Source organism: Equus przewalskii, chromosome 4 (genome assembly GCF_037783145.1).
Source record: "Equus przewalskii isolate Varuska chromosome 4, EquPr2, whole genome shotgun sequence".
NCBI classification, from domain to species: Eukaryota; Metazoa; Chordata; class Mammalia; order Perissodactyla; family Equidae; genus Equus; species Equus przewalskii.
The window spans coordinates 31,702,761-31,729,141 of record NC_091834.1 but is presented as its reverse complement, the minus strand read 5'-3'; the positions used below and the strand labels follow the sequence as shown (position 1 = coordinate 31,729,141).

The 26,381-nt window shown below is 40.1% G+C and overlaps 1 protein-coding gene across 1 annotated transcript in view; it reads left to right on the top strand.

Moving 5' to 3' along the window:
• Window positions 1-26,381, top strand: part of ABCB1 (ATP binding cassette subfamily B member 1) — a 197,324-nt gene that overhangs the window by 154,181 nt on the left and 16,762 nt on the right. The window contains exons 10-22 of the mRNA XM_070617351.1: window positions 1,812-1,983; window positions 3,868-3,981; window positions 4,134-4,244; window positions 4,426-4,551; window positions 4,661-4,864; window positions 5,182-5,352; window positions 7,443-7,604; window positions 8,466-8,642; window positions 9,195-9,341; window positions 10,534-10,641; window positions 12,170-12,247; window positions 14,980-15,063; window positions 21,019-21,222. Coding sequence (XP_070473452.1) covers window positions 1,812-1,983; window positions 3,868-3,981; window positions 4,134-4,244; window positions 4,426-4,551; window positions 4,661-4,864; window positions 5,182-5,352; window positions 7,443-7,604; window positions 8,466-8,642; window positions 9,195-9,341; window positions 10,534-10,641; window positions 12,170-12,247; window positions 14,980-15,063; window positions 21,019-21,222 — 1,858 coding nt within the window. The remainder of the gene's footprint in view (window positions 1-1,811; window positions 1,984-3,867; window positions 3,982-4,133; window positions 4,245-4,425; window positions 4,552-4,660; window positions 4,865-5,181; window positions 5,353-7,442; window positions 7,605-8,465; window positions 8,643-9,194; window positions 9,342-10,533; window positions 10,642-12,169; window positions 12,248-14,979; window positions 15,064-21,018; window positions 21,223-26,381) is intronic.

Here is a 26,381-nt window from a genome sequence, read left to right as displayed (position 1 = left end):
CTAAGTGATTTTCTTCCTTACTGTTGCTTTTTCCTGTGCAAATGTTTCTTCTGGCTGCATGGGACAACAACATTTCAGTGAAATGATTTCTACATTAGTCTCGGTAAGCAAGAACTGAAATAAAGGAGATAACGGTGTGAGTCAAAAGCATGAAAGTTCTTTAAATGTAATCGTGTATAATTTATGTCTAGTAGTAACTTTCATCTCAGATCAACCCATAAAGTAGGAGATATATATATATATCAACCATTGGAACAGATTTCTCAAAAGTAATGTTTTTGTTCAAAGATTATAACTAGCAAGTTGGGGGACATTTTTGTGGGGAAAAACTCTAATATGTTACTATTTTATCACAATAAAGCTCTGTTTAAATGTGGCCTTTAGGGGACACAGTGGTCATGTCAATTGCATTTGGCTTGCTTTTGTAACTGGTAAAGTAGCTGGTTAAAAAAGCCAGTGTTCTAAGTTCTGCAGGGAGTTGAGCTCAAGAGGATAAAGACACATTTAGGGCTCGATTATCGTCTGTCCTATTTCTCTCATAATTTTACCTTGATTCTATATTTGCAAAGATCCTTCTTTTTCTTTGAATCTGGGCCCCATTAGCTTATCTCCACATATCTCTTCCTAAGCAGAAGAGTCTTCAACGTTCCTTTCAAATGAAGGTAATGTTAGAGACACCATCTCCTTTAACTTTAACATTAGAAATTAACTGCTATCCCAGGGTTTAAAAAGTACTTGAGTTATCATTTAGGAGTCAGCTTGAATTCCTTAGAGCTGAAGAGAGAAAATCTGTCTTTGGTCTCCGGCATTGTTTTTAGGTTTTGCTTCCTTCCTTGCTTTTGTCCTCTTTTGTATATTTTTGTATTTACTAGAAGAAGTATTAATGGGTGTTCTCCAAGTTTGGCTAATATAATGCCGACCTTTGTGTTGTGAAGAGATTACGTGGTTATAGATGTGCTGAGATCTTGATTTGCCCAGCCCATGAGGCAGCCAGAAGGCCTTGCGTGGCCCAAGTTCCTTCCTCCAGCAGTGAGCAGCCATGACATGACCAATGTTAGGAGGCATGGATGAAGGGAAAGGGTTGTAGGCAATGTATAGAAAGGCTAAGCAAGGGGACATGAGTATGTAATGATGGAATCATACACATTTGTAAGCCAAATACTTTGTGCAAGTCAGTGATTTTAAAAATAAACTTTTTTGGAACTAAGATAAACTATGCAGTTTATTTAAATGTAAAAAGTATAACATAGCAGTTCAAAGCTCTCAAAATGTTCTCACACGTGTATCCTCACAGTTGGTCCTTCCGGCAGTCTCAGAGGGACGCAGGATGGAGAGCAAACTATCTCCAAAGTTTCCTTAATGTTCAGAGATTTAATGCACTTACTCATGTTGAGCACTTTGTAGCATTATACTTCATTTTATTAATAAGTTTAAAAGGCATGCAGATTTTAAAGGGAAACCACAAGTGTTTTCACAGCATCTAATTTTGTCTTGTCTATGAAGCGATGCAAGTTCTGGAAGTTTGCTAAATATGACTTCACTTATTTCACTATTGCTAAGGCCATTGAAGGAGCTTTTAGAAGACTCCCTTCCAAATTACTTATTCTCTTATAAGCCTCAGTTTCCTCTTCTGCAAGAAGGGATTGAAATAGTACTAACATCACAGCGTCAATATATGGACAAAAGGAGAAAATACATGTAAAATGCCTACCACAGGGCTGGGCACTTTCTAAGTACTCAATAACCATCAGGGTATATGGACTTATTTCATAAGACTTATGAGTATATGTGATAATTTTTATTTCTACCAGGTACAACAAAAATTTAGAAGAAGCTAAAAGAATTGGGATAAAGAAAGCTATTACAGCCAACATTTCTATGGGTGCTGCTTTCCTGTTGATCTATGCCTCATATGCTCTGGCATTCTGGTATGGGACCTCCTTGGTCCTCTCAGGAGAATATTCTATTGGACAAGTACTCACTGTAAGTGTTGCTATATTAAGAACTGAATCATTATTTAAAATTCTAGTGAAATTGAGTGGTGTTGGCTTGACTGTAGGAGAATATATTTTGAAGAACTATTGAATAATACAAAGAGACATGCACTACTAGGTTAAAAAGCGGAAAGGAAATTAGATGGCTTCGACATCTAATTTTCTCCTTTTTGCAGATCCCTTGCACAGTTTATCCTGTAGCCTAAATAATATTGACATCACCAATCTTTATTGCATCAACTTTGATTTGTTGAGATTATTTCCTTGTTCCAGACTCTATGCTAAGCACTTTACTTGTATTTTCTGATTTACTATTCACAACAACAAATGGCAAAATACCAGTTTAACTTCTTTTCAAATTCTTTTGAGTGACAGCTAATCCACCTCATAAATTTATGGAAGTATAAATTGTTACTTTCCTAAAAGAATATTCCATTTAGAGGTTCTGTGCCTTTCAGACCTCTATCTCAGCACATAAGTCTTACCATTTGATGCTATCTTCTTTTATTTAAAGACAATGAAATAATTCACAAACCCAACTCAATTCGTGTCTTGATCTAATAAAGTGCATGCTGTTGGAAGAGTCACTCACTTCCTTTTTCATAGGCCAAGCACAAGCATAGTGAGTTAACCACAGACTATATTTTGTTGAGTCCCTTAAAACAGTTCCCAGGAACTAGATTTGTAATGTGTATATAATAATTGCATCTCTTGAGTTTTCCATCTGTTGCCTCATCCAAAATGTGTGAGGCTGTTTAGTTAAGAATGACTTTTACCAAAAAGCTCTTATTAGGATAGTGATGCTGTGGGTGCCCTAGGTTGTGATAAGAGGTGTATTCTGCTTAATTATAATGTGGATGAGCAGTTTCAAATCCAGTATTCACTGGACCCAGACCTACCTCACAAACTGCAAGCATCCAGAATAGTGAGTAAGAGTTCAAGATTTGATATCAAACCGGCTTGGTTCAGATTCCAGCTGTGCCACTTAGTCACTGTATGATTTGGGGTGGACACCTAGATTTCTCAGGCCCCCATTACTTCTTCTGCCAAATGGAAATGACAGGGATAACGTGCTGTAACTGTTAGTGTTGTTGTAAGGACTAATTGAGAAAATAAACGTAGAATCACTTAGCAGAATTCCTTCTATGAAAATTATTGGGTAACCTAATTCTTGTGTGATTTAGAAAGAAATGAATAGTGGCGTTAGTTCTGTTTAATCCTGAAGAGGAAAAAAGTCAAGTCTTTACTAATAAGACACTGATTTGGGCAAAATGAAAAAACAAAACCTGTTTATCACACTCCAAAGAGAACATAGTCTGGTAGAGGAAAAAAAGACTTAACCTAATAAAGAATAACGCCTTAGGTGTGTGTGCTTTATAGTTTGCAAAATAGTTTCATATATACTGTTTCATTGGTTACAACAATTCTAAGGTTGCAGGTTAGGGAAAACAGAATCTTGCCTGGTTTTGCAAATGAAGAAATGGAAACCCAGAGACCCTCGGAGAATTGCCTGAAGACATATAACCAATTAGTGCCTAATCAGATTCGGACCTGGCTCTTCTGCTTCTCCTAGTGTTTGTTGCTGCTGCTGATCTAAACCAAAATTCTTAGCAGTAAATAAATATAAACCTGTTCTATTATAATATTGTGGTCCTATAGAACTTATATCATTGTTTCACTGAGCAAGTAAGACTAATTCTGCATTGTAAATCGAAAAGTATTTAAACTTTTAAAATGTTTTTGACACTGAGTGTTCATCAGTTGCCTTGCCATTTTAAAATTTAATTAGCTGTGTTAGAAGAAAGAACCATGAAAAAAAAATTGTAGTAAACATTATCTAAGTAACATGATGGTTTTCCTTCACATTCCTCAGGTCTTCTTTTCTGTATTAATTGGGGCTTTTAGTGTTGGACAGGCGTCTCCAAGCATTGAAGCATTTGCAAACGCAAGAGGAGCAGCTTATGAAATCTTCAAGATAATTGATAACGTAAGTCTGGCAAGCCATTTAACCATATTTCTAAAAGTTTTTCTACTTAAAAGTCGATTTCTTTATCACTTAATCCAACTCTCCACAATCCAACTCTCCACAAATGTCACTAAAAATAACCTAGTAATCTTCTGAAATTTCATTCTGTTTAGAAGCCAAGCATTGACAGCTATTCGAAGAATGGGCACAAACCAGATAATATAAAAGGGAATTTGGAATTCAGAAACGTTCACTTCAGTTATCCATCTCGAAATGAAGTCAAGGTACAATGATAAATGATTAATCAATGATTCAACAATGTATTGCATGAGGAGTTTCTGATACTTTCCTTTAGAGATTGTAAAAAAAAATGTGTATTTAAATCTAGTTTTGAAATGAACTGTCAGTTCATAGTGCCAGTATCTGTGTGTTGCCTATAAGTTTATTTGTCATTCATCCTGGTAGATCTTGAAGGGCCTCAACCTGAAGGTTCGAAGTGGGCAGACAGTGGCCCTCGTTGGGAACAGCGGCTGTGGGAAAAGCACGACGGTCCAGCTGATGCAGAGGCTCTATGACCCCACGGAGGGCGTGGTGAGATGGCTCTTGCTGAACTAGACGCTGCAGCCCTCAGCACTTACCACTGCAGGTCACACATTACAAATCTGCAATGTATGAAACTCACGCTTACTTTTTATTTCAGGTCAGTATTGATGGACAGGACATTAGGACCATAAACGTAAGGTATCTGCGGGAAATTACTGGTGTGGTGAGTCAGGAACCTGTGTTGTTTGCCACCACAATAGCTGAAAACATTCGCTATGGCCGTGAAAATGTCACCATGGATGAGATTGTGAAAGCCGTCAAGGAAGCTAACGCCTATGACTTTATCATGAAACTGCCTAATGTAAGTCCTTCCCGATCTTCTGTGCTAGAGGTTCACAGAAGAGAATGCTGGCCTAATGCGTAAGAGTTAGGCAACTATTATCAACTGGAGGAAAATCCTAAGATGAGAAATCAAGATTACGTCAGATCTTAAAAGTTCCAGCAGCATCAACTAGTAGTAGGCGTATTTTTAAAAATTGGGGTTGGTTTTTAGTAAGTTTTAAGGAACTGGACATTATTGCCTGTGAGGCATGGGTTGTTTATCGGGATTACTTCCCATCTTAAAATGTGAGCCACCTTCTTCTTTTGCTAAATCCTCCTGTGTCTTCTGTGTTGTAGAAATTTGACACCCTGGTTGGAGAGAGAGGGGCCCAGCTGAGTGGGGGACAGAAACAGAGAATTGCCATCGCACGAGCCCTGGTTCGTAACCCCAAGATCCTCCTGCTGGACGAGGCCACGTCAGCCTTGGACACTGAAAGTGAAGCAGTAGTTCAGGTGGCCCTGGATAAGGTCTGTGAGCCTCACTTCAAACCTACCTGATTTATAGGCATAAGAACATCCCACTGTTAATTCTTCTCAATGTTATTTAAAAAAAAAAGAAAATTTCTGATTGCTTCTAAAGTGATCCCTTCAGCAATCAAAATAAAATCATCAGGCCTCTTTGGATCTGTTTGTTTAATTTCTATTCATTTCTCTTTGTTTTTTTTTTTAAAGTAGAGATGAATAAGCTTTCATTGAAAGGTACTTGCAAATATTTAAAATTGCACAATGAGAAATATAGACTGAGATGAAAATTGGTCTTCATTGTGATCTTGAAAACTTAGCCTTAGAGATAACCCTGTTATTTAGGTTTATAAGTTTTACTGTTGTCAACAAAAAGAAAATGTAATCTGAAGGTTCACGTTTAATTTCCAATATGTTAAATGCCTGCTCAATACCCCAGGGGAAATGAAGAACCTCTTATCCCCAGGTGGAGGGCTAGAGCTAATGATGTTGGAAGCTTACCTGGTCAAGGACATCGTCCTTGACTATCACCAGAGCTTGACCTTCCTGCAATTCTTGAGTCCATATGACTCATTCACCAAACTGGATGAGTGCTCACGCTGTGCCAGGCACTGTGCTTGGTCTCTGACATATGATGGTAACCAGGCCAGCTCTGTGAGGATAAGGAATGTGGAGAACTTTTAACCTGAAAGTGCTCTGAGTTGATGTGTCACCGTAGAAGTCAAAGGTGAACTCATATTTGTTCCAACTCTCCTCCTCACTGATAAAAATACAACACTGTGTGTTCCTTTAGACATCCTGGCAGGGTGCTTAATAGATTGCTGAGGGTGGAAAAGTCAGGTTACTAAAATGTTCTGTCTGACCCACAATAGAGGCAAACAGACTTGTGGCTGCTTTTCTTCCCCTTGCTTTGCTTATCTGTACTTTCATATCCGTGTTTTCTCATTATTCTTCAATGGAACTATGTATTAAATTACAAATAAAAACCATTTTAAAAGTTTGCATTTGAAAAGAATTGTCTTTAGAATGTAAATTTGGCAGGGAAGTCCACATGCCCTCCTTTGCTTCAAAACATCTGAAGCATTGATCCACTGTCTTTTCTACTTCCTAGTGGCTACCACCTAATTTTTCTCCCATGTATTTTTTTATCTTCTCAGAGTTTTCCATTTCTCTTTTACATATTGATCCTGATGCCTTCTTTTGTTAGTTTGAGAATTTTATTCCTAGTTCCTGGAAAGAAAGAGTAACAAAAATCATAAGCATTGGGAAAGTTACGAAGGTTAAAGAAATCTCAGACAAGTTCTGATTATCTGGCTCTGTCCCCTATTAAAATAGAAATGAGATTGGGCATTTAAAAACATTTACATAGCTCTTCAAATTTTCCATAATGCTTCCACCTAAGGATAAGCGTCATTTATTAAGCATTTACTGTGTATATGTCACAATGCTTCATGAGCATTATTTTATTTAGTCATCACAGTTACTCTAAGACATGAGAACCATTATTATCCTCATTTTGTATATGACTAAACAGAGTCTCACATAGGTGGAAAGATTTGGATAAAATTCTGGAATTCGTAAATGGGAGAACTAAGATTTGAGTTCAGATCAATGTGTTGCTGATGTCCGGACTTTGCTTCCTCACGTTTATTGTCCATCTTAACCATCCACTGGCCCTGGGAGATAGCACAGTATGATGCCCACGACTGATCGCTAGCTGGTATGCACCAATACGGCACACTGGCCTGTGTCTGCTCTGATTGCCCAATGCCTGGGCTATAGGGTTTTTTTTTACTTTTATAAGCCCCTAATTATTACTATAAACCTAGGCTGATAGAGGTTAAGTGAAATACTTAGAGGCTTACATAATGTTAATATGTGACTATCATATATGTGTTTATATTTATTGTAATAAAACATCATTTTAACCCATTATCAATTGACTCTGCATTTATTGAGGCAAGAGACTACCTTATATAGCTTAAATAGTTTTACAATGTCGAAGGCACTGGTGTTCAGTAAATAGATAACTTGAATGAATGAACTTTTGCATATAATTGTTCATATATTCAGAAACCAAATTTTTCTGTCTTTAGGCCAGAAAAGGCCGGACCACCATTGTGATAGCTCATCGCTTGTCTACAGTTCGTAATGCTGATGTCATCGCTGGTTTGGATGATGGAGTCATTGTGGAGGAAGGAAATCACGATGAACTCATGAAAGAGAAAGGCATTTACTTCAAACTCGTCACAATGCAGGTATAGTCTAACTCTAGCATTTTCCTAAGTATCTCAGGAATAAGGTGAATTTGCTGCATTTGGTGAAATAAATAAACATTACCTAACTTGATTATCTTGAGGTGTAGGGAAAAGTACTTAGGGGATTCTGGATCAGACCAGTGTTTTATATGTATTTTTCTCTCTTGAAAGAAGGGAAAATAAAGAAGGATAATTAGAGAAAGTTAAGGAAAAGCTTAAAAAGGTTTAAAGCTGAGCTATCCACTCAATGTAGTAACCACTAGCCACATGTGGCTATTGAGCACTTGAACGGTAGTTAATCTGAATTGAAGTGTCAGTAGAAAGTGCACAGCAGATTCCGAAGACTTAGTACAAAAAAAAGAATGCAAAGTATCTCAATAAGTGTTTACATCAACTACTTGTTGAAATGCTAATATCTTGGATACATTAGGTTAAATAAAATATATAGTTAAAACTGATTTTACCTCTCTCTTTCACATTTTTTAATGTGGCTACTGAGAAAATTTAAAATAACAAATGTGTCTCACAGTATGGCTTGCACCGTGTATCTGTTGACAGCACTGGTCCAAAGCAAATGTGATTGAGCCAAAAACACCCACAAAAAGAAGATGAAGAGATAAGATACAAGGAATGGCTGCATCAGCATATTCAATGGATGTTATTTCAGCATATTCAGTGGGAATCCTTCTTATTTAATGCTTTTAATTTCAAATATATCACAAAAAAAGAAACAGCCATTTAACTTTGTCCTTTCCTGTAATTACTTCAATTACCAATTTCCTTGACATCTGATGTTTAGAGATTAATTTTCATTGGTTAACTGAGCCTAACCAGTTTATGCATATTTCTTGTTTATTTCAGACACGAGGAAATGAAATTGAATTAGAGAGTGCAATTGGTGAATCTCAAAGTGAAATTGATGCCTTGGAAATGTCTCCAAAAGATTCAGGATCAAGTCTAATAAGAAGAAGATCAACTCGCAAGAGTATCCGTGAACCTCAAGGCCAGGAGAGAAAGCTTAGTACAAAAGAGGCTCTGGTATGGAAGAGGGTACAGAGTTATGGCTTCAACCCTCCTGCTGTGGCTCCCCTCCTTTGGTGGGCTAGGGCTAGGGTAGGAGTGGGAACAAGGAAGGGTTATCCAGAATCCTGCGGTCCTATCCCCCAGAGTGGTCTACAAACCAAAATCTCAACACTGTAGACTTGGTTTAGCATTTATGAGTGAGATTTATAGGACAAGAATTTTAGAAGTAGAATTTTTAATATAAAGAGATAGACTATAATGGTTCTTCAAATATAAACATTTCTATTCTCTTTATCTTGTCTCATAAATATTCTTGTCATATTGGAAATGTTGGGCAAGAGTTAAATGTTTGTGAAAACATCATTTATTTCTTTAAAAAATAAAGGAATAATATAATAATCTGTCAGCACTTTTTAAAAACTAAATTGCCATCAGTTGATAAGGAAATAGAAATAGGATATGTTCATTTAAAAAATTTTATGGATATGGAAGAAGTGTCATGATTAAATCAAGTAAGTATCAATTCTTTTTTCTAACTAGCCTGTTGTAATATTTTGTGTTTTCCAGGATGAAAATGTACCTCCAGTTTCCTTTTGGAGGATTCTGAAGCTGAATATAACCGAATGGCCTTATTTTGTAGTGGGCATATTTTGTGCCATCATAAATGGAGGCCTGCAACCAGCATTTTCAATAATATTTTCAAGGATTATAGGGGTGAGTGTTTATGTCCATTTTTGGGTTTACCTGTGAGTCCTGACTGAAGAATGAACTGTTTGTTTGTAACTGTATACATAAGCCACAAAAAACATGTGCCTTCATATGAAACTAAGCAGCTTGAAGATTAAGAACAGAAGTCTGGTTTGTGATAGGAAAGCTAATTTTTCGAACCTTCCTTTGTTCTGGCAGTTGGTTTCGATCCTAGGGCCCTGGGAACCAGATCCCTGAAATAGTCGATGAAGCTGACTAGTTGATGGCCCCTCCCTCCCCTGCTGTCTCTGGGCTCTGAGTGAACCTCATGAGCTGTTGCATCACCAGTGTGCAGAGAGGTCCTCACATGTGTGTCAGACGGCTTGGGAGAGAGCTGTTTTCTGATACACGCACTTGGCAGGACAAGAGCAGGCCTAGCATGCTGCCTCTGTAAGATGTCCATCCCACTTGTTAAGATGAAAACAAGTGGAATAGCTTCCAAAGGATTGAGGTTGACATATGTTTGTTCTATGTGCTGTCTACGGGTTAGGAATATGGCTCTGTTGCTAGACTGACTGTGGCCCGTGTGAAGGGAGATGCTTGTTTACTTTCCCTGTGGAGTGGTTCTTCTCTGTCTTTCTCAAGGCCTTCTACCCATCTCTGGAAAGGTCTCCATGTGTGGTGCTAGGTCAGGTGGCAGGAGTTGCCCCGCTGGCTCTCTATCTGGCCATCCTACAAAGAAGGCTGGCTCCAGGAACCTTCTTTCTTTCTCAAAGGTCTGGGCTGAGTAAATGACCACCTCTCTGGTTCACCAAAACCACCCCAGCAGATTTTCTCCAGACTCCTTGGGACAGTTTGAAATGTCCAAATTGTAAGCAATGTATTGCAGTACTGTGTAGTTTCCCACCAAATGAGGAAGAGAGTGTGCGTTCCCATTTCTGTTTTACACGAGAAGTGTGGCACATGTGGCACTCATTACTCCAAGAGGGAGTTTGAGCAGAAAAGGTGTTGGATCAGTTTAGCATGACAGACCCATTTCATTCTTGGCCTCTAAGGAAGGCAGAGTGCATACACTTCCAGGTTTGACGTAAGGGAGGCAGCTGCAGCCTCCGTTGTACTAAGGCTCTCTTGACCCTGAGCCTTGTGCTAGATGGGAAATGGGCCAGACCCAGAATGGTTTCTTTGGTGGTTGAACTGAAAACCTTTATTTTCTTAACAGGTTTTTACCAGAGATGAGGATCCTGAAACAAAACGACAGAATAGTAACATGTTTTCACTATTGTTTCTAGTCCTTGGAATCATTTCTTTTATTACATTTTTCCTTCAGGTAAATGTCTACATTTTCACTTTATTCATTTTTGAGAAATGGGTCTTTTATTCAACTGTGAAATTTATAAACATCTGTGTAATCTTCTTTTTAGTACAATTGCTCCTTTATTAGCAGCCGGGTTTCTTTGATGTATGTATAACAAAGACGTTTTGCTCCCTCTGGCTCCCTTGCTTACCTCTGCCTCCCCTCTCACCTCCCCCAACTGGAATAGTAATGAAACCAGAGGGAACAGAGCAAAGGAGTTCAGTGCTCTACAAGCAGAGTATGGTAAGGCAGCATGGGTTTTGGTGTGAGACCTGGGGTTGAGAACAAGTTGAACCAGTTGCTAATTTTGTGTCCTTGGGCAAATAAGGAGGTTATATTGTCTGAGCCTCAGTTTGCTCATCTGTAAAATAGGGATAATGGCACCTGCCTCTTGATGATTAAAAGAGGTCATTTGAATAAGTTCCCAGGCCTGTGTGGGGCAGCAGCAAACACGCAATTGCTTATTGAATGAATGAATGATTAGCCACATGTATGTTTTTAAGATAAAGTTCTCAATAGGTCACTTTATTTAACATGTGGTAACCATGTACTGATTTTTTTTAATAAACAGAACATTTTTCTTGACATTGTAGGAGGTAGAAATGGAAAAAGACTGAGCTCTCTCATTACTAAGTACTTAAAGTCTCAGTGGGGAATTTGACCTTGCTGTCATAGATGTAACACTCTACATACAAGTTATAACTATGTGCTCTTTGCATGTGTTTCTTCCCTCCCTCTCAATAACCTCCAACACGCTCCTGGGGAGCACAGAGGAGAGGCGGGTGCCCTCCTTCACTCCTCTGATTCTGCAGGAGCCTTGAGCCTGTTATTAGGCCCTCTGCTCTTCTGACGCACCACCCAGCCATTTCCACTCTCCTTTCCTCATGCCATTGTGTGCCTCTTCCCAGAGCTCCAGAAAAAAGGGGAGCATTGCTCCTCAACTTTGGCTTTTTTAAACTTGGAGACTAAGAACATGATCTCTTTGTTCTCTGCACCCTTTATGGCTGGGGTGACTGTATATTCCCCTTTTCCTAGGTGACACCCCAGGTCCTGGTGAAATTGTTAATAGCACTCCTTTGCACTCTCAAAAGTGCCCTGGTTTGGATGATACATAATATTGCCACACTGTTTAGAGTGCCCCCTGCTTTGGGAACAACTCTAGCTTCCTGAGTGACAGACCCTGCCTGGTTCACTGGGAGAAATGAGCAGGGATGAGAGTGGAGGACAAAGAAGCACATATCCTAATAAATCCCCCATCGGCCTGCCAGCTAGCTGGGGAGTGGCAGTATGAATTTCAAAACTGGGCTCTCCTGGCTGTGCCCCAGTGCGGCTGTGCCCCAGAGTGCACAGTCACCGAAACACAGGCAGCCCTTGAAATCAGCTCCTGACTTTGTCTAGTGTCCTGCTTTAGCAATGACATCAAGTCCCCCTCCTTTTGTGTAATCCTTGGCTGAGTCTCTGACAAGTCTTCTTCCTTGTGGCATGTTCTTGCTCTTCCCAGGGCTACACATTTGGCAAAGCTGGAGAGATCCTCACCAAGCGGCTCCGATACCTGGTTTTCAGATCCATGCTGAGACAGGTATGTCTGTTGAGGATTGTGCCCCGGGCTGTGCAGAACTCCACACATGGGCCCTGTGGTCTCAGAAAGTGGGAGCGCTGACAGGTTACTTGGAGTGAATTCCTGGATTGATCTTCCCTCAGTCTCATCTCAGAGATGCAGCTGAACTGCACCCCAGGTCAGGTTCAGAGGCCCTGCTGTCTGTGGGCTGTGGGTGGGCATAAGGAACGAATAACTGGAAACAGACAGAGTCTCCAGAGCAGGCTCACCTCTGGCCTTTGTCTCAGCTGTAGGCAGAAGCCATCTTTAGTACCCCTCATCCCCGTCCTCTCTTCCTTTCCTTCTTTCCCCTGGGAAACCCAGGACACTTGTGTTTCTTCCCACCAAGAGATGGCCTTTGTACCCTTTCTTTCCACAAATAAAAATTCATCCCCAGGACCCAGTTTCTCTGCTGGGGCTAGACTGATTTCCTCACTCAGGCTGCATTGTTACTAGCTGATAAGGACTTATGGAATGCCTCTCATTTTACACCTTCAAAACCCTAACAACAGGCAGATGTGAATGTTGCCCTGGGGAAAGGAGAAGGAAGGATTCTGGGAATGTAACCCAAAGCAGCCCAGGTCAAAGGGGAAAGTTGCTTTAACAATAATAAGAATTTTGTATGTGACTTTGTGTCTTTCCATTTTAAAATCACTAATCACTTGGCAGTGAATAAAATGATGCTCCAGAAGGATTCCCTGGACGTGGCAGGGGTGACTGAACCCTCGCTGAGAAGCATGTTTGCTGTATTAGGATTTCTAGATGACATTCACATTTTCCAAGCTGTCTTCAGTTCCTCAATCCTTTCCCGCTCCTACCACCACCACTTAGAAAAAAGACATATTTATGGAACTTGCTAGCTGGTGAGTGACAGACCCAGGATTGAATCTAGTGAGTGAGAGAGCACTGTTTGGTAGAGGGCTGTGTCCTGGGACCCTCAGTCAAATCGTATTAACGCAGATTCCACTTAGGCTTGGGGCTGACCTTGGTCTTGGGCCAAATGCCCCTTTACCCCATCAGCCTCCACGCCAACTCCTAGATCCGGTATTCTTTGGAAGCTGACCTGATGGTTTGTGTAATGCCTTCTCCGTTAATTATTAACTCCGGCCATCACGTTAAGTGCCTTCTGCTTACAAAGCATAGTGCTAAGTATTGTAAGGCATTCAGACCTGAATGGTCCCTGTCTTTAAGGAAGTTATATTCCAGTGGAGGAGGCACTTAAGTGCTTAACAATTTTAAAAAGCAAATTGATACATAGTATAATAAAGTATAATGCTTTGTTTTTTCTTAAATACTTTGAGGGAAAAATGATAGATATTGCTTTAATGCAAATCACCAGTTCAGATAAATTCTTAGGAACATAGTTCTTTTTGTAGCAGACATAAATTCATACTTCAAACTCACAATCTTTTTAGTATTTGTTTTAAAAATGTAAGTGGCTTTCCAATGAAAATCCTATTTTATGTTGAATGTTAAATTTCAATGTAGATTTCTTTGGTTGAGTTTTTTAACCCAATTTATTTGTTTCGCCCTGGACTGCAGTTATTTAACAGCTTATTCAACTTCTCTATTTAGATGTCTGACAAGCATATATACTTAACATTTCCACAATTGAACTTGTGACTGTCCCCTCCCCACAGGCCTTATTCCTTTCCTAGTCTTCTCCTAGATCAGTAAATGGCAGCTCCATTCTACCGGCTGTGTAGGCTAAAAACCCTGGAGTCATCCTTGATTCCTCTCTTTCTGTTTAATATTACTATAATCTCCTAACTGATTTTGCTGCCTCCATCCTTATCCCAATCCAGTAGGTTCACTCCCAGGAACCACAGCCACTCTTCTAAAATATAAGTGAAAACATCCCTCTGCCCAAAACCTGCTGAAATTTACCCATATCCCTCAGGGTAAAATCTGGAATCCTTACAGTTGCTTTTAAGGTCATAAATGATGTGGCCCCCGTTGCCTCTCAGAGCTCATCTCCTATAGTTTCACCTCTTTTTCAATACACAGTCTAATGTATACACATTGGCTTACTGCATAAGGATACATATGAGAGTGGAGGAGTGGGAGAGCTAAGTGAGAATGGAAACCTTTTCAGAGGAAGAGGCAGCTTTTACAAACTCACACAAGGGTGCTTTTAAGGTTAGTGGCAGCCCTTGAGGTTTTCTTGCCAGTGCATGAACAAAGCAAGTATGCCTTTGCCTCAGGGCCTTTGCATGTGCTGTTTCTTCCTTCTCTCAGATATTCTCATCCCTTTCTTCATTCAGTTTTCCGCTGACATGTCACCTTAGAGAGGCTTTCTCTGTCCCCTCCCCAATCTATAACATAGTGTGTTTCTTTGCTTTTTTCTTCTTATCCTGTTCTATTTTTCTTCATAGCATGTATTACCACCTGGCATGGTATATATTTATTTACTTGTGGCTTCTGTCTTTAGAATCTAGGCTTTATGAGAGCAGCAATTTTGTCATTTTTGTTCACTGTTGTATAGATCCAACACTTAGAAATCACATTTAGACAACACTGAAAATAGTTTTTGACAAGTGAAATTATTTATGTGTTTGTCTGTTAAGTCCCTTCTTTCTCTGTTGAGTGTCACATCCTGAGGGCTAAATGCAGGAGATACAAGTGATAAACAGAACTGACCCTGTCACTGCCCTCGGCACCATGAGTTTCATAAATAGGGCTTTAAGATCATAAAATCCTTTTCTCTGCCACAGGATGTGAGCTGGTTCGACAATCCTAAAAACACCACTGGAGCATTGACTACCAGGCTTGCCAATGATGCTGGTCAAGTTAAAGGGGTATGTGCCTCCTTTGTGCTGGTGTTTGTCTCAATTGGCCATTTTGAATCTCAGCATGAAACTAATTTTCTCATTACGGGTGCTAGTCCTCGTCATCATTAAAATATTAAATACTTAACCATTTATCCTGTGCCTTACAGCAAAAATGTTAACTACTTAAGCATCATATACTTTATAGTGTATAGATAATTTACAGGTTTTCTTTTGTTATTTGTTATTCATGCTATTAACAAAATACACATGGAAGGATAACTATTTAGAAAAGGAAGTATTTATCAGCATGTCATGTAGGATTGATGCGGGCTCCGTGAGTCAAGGAGTCAAAAGATTTCTTGGACTCTCAAGGTCTGGCAGTAGTGCTCTTTTATTCAGAGAATAGCATGGAGTAGCATGGGGACAGGATCCATGGGCAGTAAGAGCTGCCATGTGTTAAGGGTTAGAGCTAAATTTATACGGCATAGGTATGTGAGTTATTTCTTTACAAGACAAAGGGACGATCGTGAAAAAAAATCGTTAAAATGGTAGCAGTGTAGGTGGGGTCTGGTTATTGGGTAGTCCTATAACTTTAGATAAGAATCAGATCAGATCACGTCAGGACATCCTATGCTTCCCGGAGGATGATATAGATCGGTGTGTAGGGCAGGATGCCTTGGACTTCTCTCCCTGGGGCAGCCTTGATCCTCATCAGGATCAGACTGTTTTAACGTTCAGTTAATCAACTGAAAATTGTAATTGCTACTGGGAAAAGAATGTGTAGCTGCTGTAAGCAAGTTTAGGGGTACTACAGTTCAGAAGACAGGGAGAAGAATCTAAAAGAAGGTTGAAAGAAATGAAAAAGCACATGAAAAAATTAAAGCAAAGGTAGAGGAAACAGCTTTATCAGACTGAAGCTTAAAGTTTGCTACTACGTGAATCTCTAATTGACGTAACTAGAAACTGTTGAACCAGGAGTTTTTGATTCGTGGATGAAGTGACTATTTCTTCTTCTACGACTACAGCTGTTTATAAGGTAGTACTGTAATAACATTCCTTCTGTCTAATATATGGGGCTTCTGTAAGAATAAATTAGGTTATGAATGTGGAAGCATACACAGAGTTGTACAGTTGCAATATAAATCTTAGGAATTGTTATTTTAATATAGAATTCTTTGATTAAACTAAACAAATCAACAAAAATTAAGGTTTAGATCAAGTTGTTTAGAACCTAACCAAACAGAATGTGCACTTACTGAAATGACTTTGAACTTGCTAAATCAGACAACAAGCCTGCTCTGTGGAGTCTACGTGGTATGCCAGATCGTCCTAAGTCCTAAGTCCTGGAGAAGAAAAAGGAACTTGCTGCTTGCCAGGGAAGGAAGGCCTCAATGCTATGGTGATATATGCAAGAGGCCTGAAGGAAGGAAAGGTGCCAGCCCTGTAGATGTTTAGAGAGCAGTGTCCAAAAGAGAAGAACCAGCAAGTGCAAAGGCCCTGAGGCTGCAGCATTTCCACCACTGTTCCCGAAACAGAAGGAGGGTAGTGTGGCTGGAGTAAAGTGAGTGAAAGGAAGAGTCATAAGAGTTGAGGTCAGCATTACACCTGGAATTAGATGGGAAATTGTCTCAAGTGTTGTAGAGTTTTGAACACAGGAGTGACATGGTCTGAAATTTTTAAAGGCTGCTGTGTGCATAGGCTGAAGGGGGCAAGGGTGGAGGCAGGGAGTCTATTACAATAATCTAGGGAAGGGATGTTAGTGTTTTAGACTAGAATGGTCATAGTGAAGGTGACAAAAAGCAATCATATTCAGAAGGTACAGCCAAAAGAACTTGTTGGTTGTTGGATGTGGGAGATGAGAGAAAGGAGATTTAGGAATGACTCCAAAGTGTTTGGTCTGCACAGCTGAAAAAATGGAGTTGCTTTTTAAGGAACCTAGGAAGCCTGTTGAAAGAGCAGATTTGGAGGAGAATCGAGAGTTCTATTTAGAACACAGCAAGTGTGAGATGCCCACATTAGATGTCCAAATGGAGATGTTGAGAAGGCAGGTGGCTTTGCGAGTCTGGAGGTTAGCAGAGAACTCTGGTCTGGAAATAATGCATTTGGAGATTTTTCAGTACATTGGTGGCTTTTAAATCCATCAGACTGAAGATAGCCAAAGAAGCATGGACAAATGGTTAAAGGATTTTCTGATTAAATGGGGCAGAGAAATGGGCAGTAGGTGGAAGATATAAAGTATTAGTTTCTATTTTATCTTTTACTTAAATTGACATGAGACTCAATCAGCAAGCTTGGGGTAAATTCATTTTGCTAGCTTCCTGGAGGAGGCTTTTTTTGTGAATAGTGATCACTGTGAACAAATTATCTTCAAGTTTTCTAAATCCTGTATTCCTTAGCTAAAGTGAGCTGCCGTAACTTTAGCATACCTTTCACAGAGACCTTGTCATATGTACTCATGTGCTTTCACAGACACACACATCCCATATCCCATTTGATGTTGGGGACAGGACCCTAGAGGAAAGACTAACTCAGTCCCTTGCAGCTGAACCCTGAGCAGATGTAGTCCGGGCGTTCTGTGCTGGCAGTCCTTCCCTCCCTTACATTTCTCTGGAGTTACGGCCTGCGTTAGCCGCAGTGCTTTCCTATATTTGTAAAATTGGTGGTCAATCCTTTCCCTATACTGTGTTGTCTTTGAGGCCGTTGGCCATGTCCAGGAACTCCTAATTTCCTCTTGCCGTCAGCCGTCTGCTTTTCACTGGTTTTCTCAAAGGCACCTCAAACTCGCTCTTTCATGGCCCACTAGCACGGACACCTGCACACCTTGTGTGAGCCACTCTGAGTCAGAACCATCCTCCAGAACTTAAAACAGAGGCTAAAAAAGACAGACTAGGGAAGAGGAAGCAAGCAGATTGGTGAGTGCTCTCGGAACTAGGAAAGCACAGTATAGTTGTTACCACAAATTGGCTGAGAGAGGACAGATGTATCCGCTGTACATCACCAGCTGACCTGTTCATGATGCGGATATATGTGTATGTGTATAAATATGTACACACATATACATATACCACATATATATATATACCACATATATATGTGCATATCTGTCTATTCCACAATAGGAAGTGGTATAATTAATTTCTTTTCTTTTTTTTTGCCGAGGAAGATTCACTCTGAGCTAACATCTATTGCCAATCTTTCTCTATTTTGTATGTGAGCTGCTGTCATAGCATGGCCACTGATAGACAAGTGGTGTAGGTCCACACCTGGGAACCAAACCTGGGCCTCCTGAGCGGAGGGTGCCGAACTTAACCACTAGGCCACAGGGCTGGCCCTATAATTAATTTTTTAAATATACAAATATCTGAGGGAAGCTGTGCTGTCACAAATCATTGTCACCCAAGGCAGGCCTGACTCAAGTTTGTGTGTGTATAGTTAATGAGAATGTTTATCTAGGTTAAATTTTTTTCATATTTAATTACACTATCAATGAAACATTTTCTCAGATGTATTTTTGAGTCAGTAGCTTAATCTTGCAAAACATAAATCAGAAGAAAATATATCTCAATATTTTGCCTATGAAACTGTGGGTTTTTTTGTATTAGGACTAGAATTCTGCAGAGAAAAAAGCAAATGAGAGCCATATAGAAATCCAAAGAAACTGTATTTTTTAAATTTCTTTTCTGGGAGATGGTGGTTGAGGGACAGATGAAGTTAAGTGTTCCTAATTTCAAAAGGAGATTCAGGAACTATGCTTTTTTTCAATAAGCACAAATATTTCAGAATTAGATTTCAAGTGATATGGTGGTGTTTTGAGGAGGAAATAAATATCAGGAGAGGGAGAAGCAGGGAAAGGTGGAGAGAAAAATGAGTCGGAGAGGAAGTGACGTACTAATACGTGGAGTACGGTGGGATGGGGAGATTGTGAGGAGAGCCTTCGTGGGGTTTGAGTGTTAAATCATTTTTGTCTGACCTTGCTTCACACTTGCGCTGTGGTTTGAGTGTCACCTCCCCTCAGCCCTACTGTTTGCAATAAAAACTCTCTGGCTACTACCACTCCGTGCCCTCTCGTTCGTGGTGATCCTCAGAGCTCTAGATTCCCACTCCGTATGACGAGTAGCCTTGGGACCGTGAGCGTTAGTCTTGAGAATATGAAACGGTAACCAGTGCGATGTCACCTGAAGTGCTAAATCAAGTTATGCCAAGGAGCCTAATCTTCCCCCAGCCTAAGGTTCTAGATCTTTTAATTCACCTTTCAGGTATGTCAAAGGAGAATTTGTCATCTTTGATCCATTTTGCTTCTTTCTGTGGCCTTGACTGCCTTCCAAGGCTGAACATTTATATGTCCGTGGTAACTCATGTGCTGTGAACTTGGGGGATGTTCTGAGTGGTTCTCTCTGTCAGTTGCTGTGGAGAACGAGTTCTCAGTAGGACATGCAGATACCGAGAGTGGGCTTCTACATTGTCTCTGTGCTGCAGACTCTCTCCAGGTTGTAACCTTTGACTTTCCAATAGAAAAATGTGCAATTACAGAGAGCTGGCTTTGAAGGCTGCTCCACTCTTTGCCTTACACCAAATTCAGCAGAGCATCCCTCTCATATAAGCTCAGTGACTGCATCAGATAAAAAATACAAGTTCTGTTAGGTACTCTATGTCTTTCAGCCCAGGTGCAATTCCCTGGTATGGAATTTAATGTATAGAGGCTACTGGTAGTTGTAGCAGCTTTTCCGTTTAATTACTGGTCTAGTATTTATATTACATAGGTGGTGAAGGATTTCAGAGGGTCGATATTGGGGTACCAGGGGTTGTAAAGGATTCTGTAGTAAAATTTAGAGCTGAGAGAAGCTTTAGTTATTAATCAATATGCCTGCTCATTTTGGGGGTTGGGAGAAATTTGTTCAAAGTCACAGAGGTTGGCAGTGACCATTCTAGACTGTACTCCATCATAATCTTTACCTGAGACCAGCCCTATTCAGACAGAGAACATTTGGGGAGTAGAGAAAACATGGGTTCTTTGTAGAGAAAGCAAATCTGGGGGCCAGAGCAGGAAGTTGGAATGGCTTAAGGTCATGAGGTGTATCCACGGTAGAGGAGAGAAGTAGAGAGTAGTGGGCTGAATTGACTTTTCAGTTTGACTTCTGGCTGTAGAGTTGGACAGCCCTGTATGCTCTGAAACTCATGCTTCAGGCTCCCTCTGGTCTTCAAACTGAAAGTTCCGATGCCTGCGTAACATCCTAAATTAAATTCCACGTCTTTAAGCTCTATGTACTTTTTCCAGATCAAGTGCAGGTTAAATTAAACACAATAAGCATCTCAAATAGGCCAAGATATATTTGAATATCCTTATAGACAAATATTTGCCTTAAATTATGAGTAGTTATGCATCTAACATTGGAAATTTTCATCATTCCCAGTTTAATATAATTGTCAGACTCTTTTATCTTGCTAATTAGCAGAGCTTGCTTTAGTGATCATTGTTTCATTGATTAATGAAAATTTTCTTGGGGCCAGCCCCGTGGCCGAGTGGTTAAGTTCACACGCTCTGCTGCGGTGGCCCAGGGTTTTGCTGGTTTGGATCCTGGGCGCCGACATGGTACCGCTCATCAGGCCACATTGAGGTGGCGTCCCACATACCACAACTAGAAGGGCCTGCAACTAAAATATACAACTGTGTACTGTTTGGGGAAACTGTTTGGGGAGATAAAGCAGAAAAAAAAAATGTTTTTCTTGGTATTGAAAAATCAGAACACAGCTGAGCTCTGAATTATTGATCTTCTACTTTCAATATTTATTCTGAAGTCATGGAAATCTTCATTTTAGAAACCAAATAAACTTACAAGTAAACCTTTACTTTTCATTTCATAACTGAGAAGATAATAGATTTTCATAAAGCTGAACTATCATAATCCTTAAGAAAATCAAGCATCGATTTTAACGATAACATGAAAGTGTCCCTCTAACTTGTTCTGTTTGTTTATTTTGCAGGCTATAGGTTCCAGGCTTGCTGTAATTACCCAGAATATAGCAAATCTTGGGACAGGCATTATAATATCTTTCATCTATGGCTGGCAATTGACACTTTTACTCTTAGCTATTGTACCCATCATTGCAATAGCAGGAGTTGTTGAAATGAAAATGTTGTCTGGACAAGCACTGAAAGATAAGAAAAAACTAGAAGGTGCTGGGAAGGTGAGTCAAACTAAAATATAATTGCTGACCTAAGTAGAATAAAATACCCAAATCAGTGTTGTTCTGTTACTACTACTTCCTCTGCTCAGAGAACATTTTTATGTCCGTTTCTCAAAGCAATCTTATTTGATGCTTGTTCAGCAGATTGGAAACTAAAGAAAAGTAGCAAAACAAATTCTTAGGTGCACAGACTGACAACGAATTTTATCAGGCTTTTCTGGTTTCAGGCCATTGTCTTCACGCTCTTCTGCCCTCCCTTCCTGCATCCCTCCCTCCCCACCCCCTCTCTCACTCTCTCCCTCCCTCTCTCAAGCAAGCTGCAATCCATTCCTTACTGAGGAAAGTAGGCCCATTTAATTACCCATGATGGGGGAGATTAAAAGATGGAAAAGTCCTAACGGTATTTATTCTATCTGGCTTAAATTATTACCATTCTTTCCTGTTTCTTCTTCCCTTCATCTTATTACTGTTTATCCTTACTTTTTTTTTTCTTTTCAGCTGCATATTGTCTATTTGTTTGTTTGGGTTTTTTCCTTCTTCTTCTTCTCCCCAAAGGCCCCCAGTGCATAGTTGTATATTCTAGTTGTAGATCCCTCTGGTTGTGCTATGTGGGACGCTGCCTCAGCATGGCCTGATGAGTGGTGCCAGGTCTGCGCCCAGGATCCGAACTGGCAAAAACCTGGGTCACTGAAGTAGAGCGTGCGAACTTAACCACTCAGCCACGGGGCTGGCCCCTGTTTGTTTTTTTTTAAAACAAATGCTTACATGGCATTTTATGGCATTGACTGTGTTTCCTTGGCAAATGCTTTGCTTCTCATAGTGATTCTATGAGGTAGGTTCTATTATTGGTTCCTTTTTCAGATGAGGCTGAGGCACAGGCAGGTAATGCTCCCAAAGCCTGAGAGCTGCTAAGTCTCAGAGCCAGGATTCCAAGCCAGACACGTGCTACAAAGTTGTGCCTCTGTCTGGTAAGAAACAGAGGTCTGCTGATGGCAGAACATAATCTGTTATCACGTGCTCTGTATCATTGCAGAAATGAGCGATCAGAGCAGGGCTGACCCCCTAATCTGGGCCTAACGTCTAGGATAGAGATACATCTGTCAGTGGACCTTCCAAGGTTCCCAAGAGTCAGAGCAGGGGCCCAGGCAGAGCGAGTGGCCCTGGCTCTCAGGAGGCCCAGGTGTCTGAGGTACTCTGTCTCTGGGCCAGGCACCTCATCAATAAGGATGATGAAGAGGGTCGTGGAGGAAGTTGGTCGTCACCACTAACACTTTGTCCTCCACCTCCCTGCTATCTCAGACTTTTTTATCCTGTCACCTTGGGATTCCTTCAGGAAATTCCTTTGGACCAGCTCTAGTGCTTCCCAACTGCTGTCTGTAGAGGAAAGAGCTTACGTGAGGCTTCCCTTCAGGCCGTCAGAGGCCCAGTCCTGAGGTTCAGCAGGTTGGTGCTGACCCACAGGCACCTGGCTGTGGTCGGGCCCATGTAACATTGGCCCCTGCCAGGGAATGCGTCCTGTGACCAATCGCTGCATTTAATACTGTGCTTTGTTGTTTTCTCCTTTTATGGTGTTGACTCTTCATTTGAGGAAAAGATGGAAAAGTCCAGAACAAAATATATAAAAAGAAAGTTCATTACTATTTAATAGTGTCATCATTTATCAGGGTATTCAAAATGTCCCAGAAAGGAGTCATAGGTTCTTCATAGGAAAAAGATGATCAATCTGGAGCTAATTCGTTGCAAACCACAGGTTAGCCCCTTTGAAGTGGTGCGTCAGTTTTAAGACTCTTGCGGTTCTGTCAGAGGGGGCAAGGGAGGGGTGCAGACGGAAAAGGATATGTGTGAATATGGCAGGTTTTCTGAGTAAGGTCAGGGCTGAGATCAATGCTCTGATTCAGTGGGAGTTCATGAGAGGGACAAAAGCACGCAGGGAAAGTGGTGGTGCTGCACCCACCACCAGTCCAGGTAATACTGAAAATCAACTCTCATTTCATTATTACTCTCAGGTTACCGTTTATTGGGTATGCCAGGCATCATCCTAAGACCTCTACGTATATTATCTCACTTGATACTCTCAATAACCCTTTTGAATGATCTCTGTTAGAGAGTAAAATCAAGGTTCAGAAAAGTCAAGTAACTTGCAAAAACTCACACAGCAACAGTCTAACTGATCTTCCTTTGTCTACCCCTTCCATTCTAGTCTACCCGCTTTCTACATTCCTTTCACAGAAGCCACACTGATCTCTTACAAACACAAATAAGATCATGCCCTAGTTAAAACCCTCCAGTAGCTTCTGATCACACTTGGAATAAAATCAACCCTTTACTCTGGTTTATAAAACTCTGTATGACCCAAACTGCAGGATTTAATTGCTTTTTATGGCTGAATAATATTCCATTGTGTATGTATATATGCCATATCTTCTTTATCCATTCGTCTACCAGTGGACATTTAAGTTGCTTCCATATCTTGGCTGTTGTAAATAATGCTGCAGTGAACATAGGCGGGCTTATATCTTTTCCAGTTATTGTTTTCATTTTCTTCAGATAAATACCCAGAAGTGGTATTGCTGGATCATATGGTAGTTGCATTTTTAATTTTTTGAGGAACCTCCATAGTGGTTGCACCAATTTACATTCCCACCAACACTGCAAGAAGTTTCCCTTTTCTCCATATCCTGGCCAACACTTGTTATTTGTTGTCTTTGTGATAATAGCCATTCTGACAGGTGTGAGGTGATATCTGATTATGGGTTTGATTTGCATTTCCCTAATGATTAGTGATGTTGAGCATCTTTCCGTGTACCTGTCGGCCATCTGTATATCTTCTTTGGAAAAATGTCCACTCAGGTCCCCTGCCCATTTTTTAATTGGAATATTTATCTTTTTGATATTGACATGTGTGAGTTCTTTTATATTTTGGACATTAACTCCTTATTGGATCTAGCATTTGCAAACATATCCTCCCATTCGTAGGTTGTCTTTCTGTTTTGTTGATGATTTTTTTTTGCTGTGCAAAAACATTTTAGTTTGATATAGTCCCATTTGCTTATTTTTGCTTTTGTTGCCCTTGCCTGAGGAGACACATCCAAAAAAATACTGCTAAGACCGATGTCAAAGGGTTTACTACCTATGTTTTCTTCTAGGTATTTTATGGTTTCAGGTCTTGAGTCCTTGAGTTTATCTTTGTGTATGGTGTAAGATAGTGGTCCAGTTTCATTCTTCTGCATGTATCTGTCCAGTTTTCCCAACGCTATTTATTGAAGAGACTATTCTTTCCCCATTATGTATTCTTGCCTCCTTTGTCATAGATTAATTGACCATATAGGCATGCCTTTATTTCTGGGCTCTCTATTGTGTTCCATTGATCTGTGTGTCTGTTTTCGTGCCAGTATCATGCTATTTTGATTACTATAGCTTTGTAGTATAGTTTGAAATTGGAGAGTGTGAGACCTTTTGTCTCTGTTCTCAAGATTGCTTTGGCTTTTTGGGGTCTTTTGTGGTTCCATACAAATTTTAGGATTATTTGTTCTAGTTCTGTGAAAAATGCCTTTGGTATTTTAGTAGGGCTTGCATTGCATCTGTAGATTGCTTTGGGTAGTATGGACATTTAACTGTATTAATGCTTCCAATCCATGTATATGGCATATTTTTCCATTTATTTGTGTCATCTTCAATTTCTTTCATTAGTGTCTTATAGTTTTCAGTGTGCAGATCTTTCCCCTCCTTTGTTAAAATTATTTCCAGATATTTTATTCTTTTTGATGTAATTGTAAATGGGATTATTTAATGTGGATGGATCTAGAGGGTATTATGCTAAGTGAAATAGACCAGACAGGGAAAGGAGAATACCATATCATTTCCCTTATCTGTGAAATCTAAACAAACAAACAAATCAAAACAGAAACAGACTCATGGATACAAAGAACAAATTGGTGGTTGCCGGGGGGGGGGGGGGGGGGGGTGGTGGGAGGTGGAGGGAAGGTAGAGTAGGTGAAGGGGATTAAGAGGTACAGACTTCCAGTTATAAAGTAAATTAGTCGTGGGGTGTAATGTACAGCATAGGGAATAACTTGGTATGGTGACACACGGTAATTAGTCTTAGGGTGATCATACTGTAATGTAAATAGATATCAAATTACTATGTTGTATACCTGAAATGAAAACAATACTGTATGTAAACTATATGTCAATTAGAAAAAAAAATTCTGCATGACCCAGACCCTGACAACTTCTGTGACCTCATCTTGTACTACTCTCTCCTCTGCCCACCCGGCTCAGGCCTCATGGGCCTTCTTTCTGTTGCTAGAACACTCCAAGCTGGTTCTCTCTGATCTTCCCGTGACTGACTCCTGTACATTATTCAGATCTTAGAATTATTACCTCCTCAGAGAGGCCTTTCCTGATGCTTGAATTAATTCACGAAACTTTTCAGCACTTAATGTTTCTTTCCGCTTTCTTTGTTTATTAATGGTCTCTCTGTCCTATTAAAACGTAAGTTCCATGGGGACCAGAACCACATCTGTTGGTTTGCCCTTAAAGGGACAGAGCAGGCCTGGATTCCAGAGCAGGATCGTGTGATGTCAGAGCCTGCTCAGATCCTGACTGTGTGATGGCAGAGCCTACCCATAACCTCTACCTTGCCCATGATCTGTGCTCCATAGATGTCAGTCACATTTTATAAAATAGATGCTTTCTCCTTTTCAGAAGTAAAAGTTCAGTTTATTTGAGGGTAGGAAGAGAAGTGTGAGGAGATTTTCTTTTTCTTTCTGGAAACATATGTATTTTTTCCTTTCTTCACAATCCTTTAGTGCGTGATAGTTTCTGAGAGAAAATGCTATTTACTCTTCTTGAATTAGAAGTTCTCTCTCCTCTTAATGGTTGCTGAGTCTCTATTGAAAACTCTTGGAATAAATGAAGCTATGCTGATGCAAAGTACTAAATAGCCTTTTCCTAATTGCTTTATTGTGTGGCATAATAAAGACAATTGTGAAGTGATCATATTATTTTACTCAGTATGCAAGGTTTGTGACTCATACTCTATCTTTTATTGGGCTGTTCACACTCTAAAAAGTGACGACATTTACAAACCAATCACAAACAAAACACATCTGACTTAGGAAACTGTGCACAGAAAATGTTTCTTAAAACCATTACAT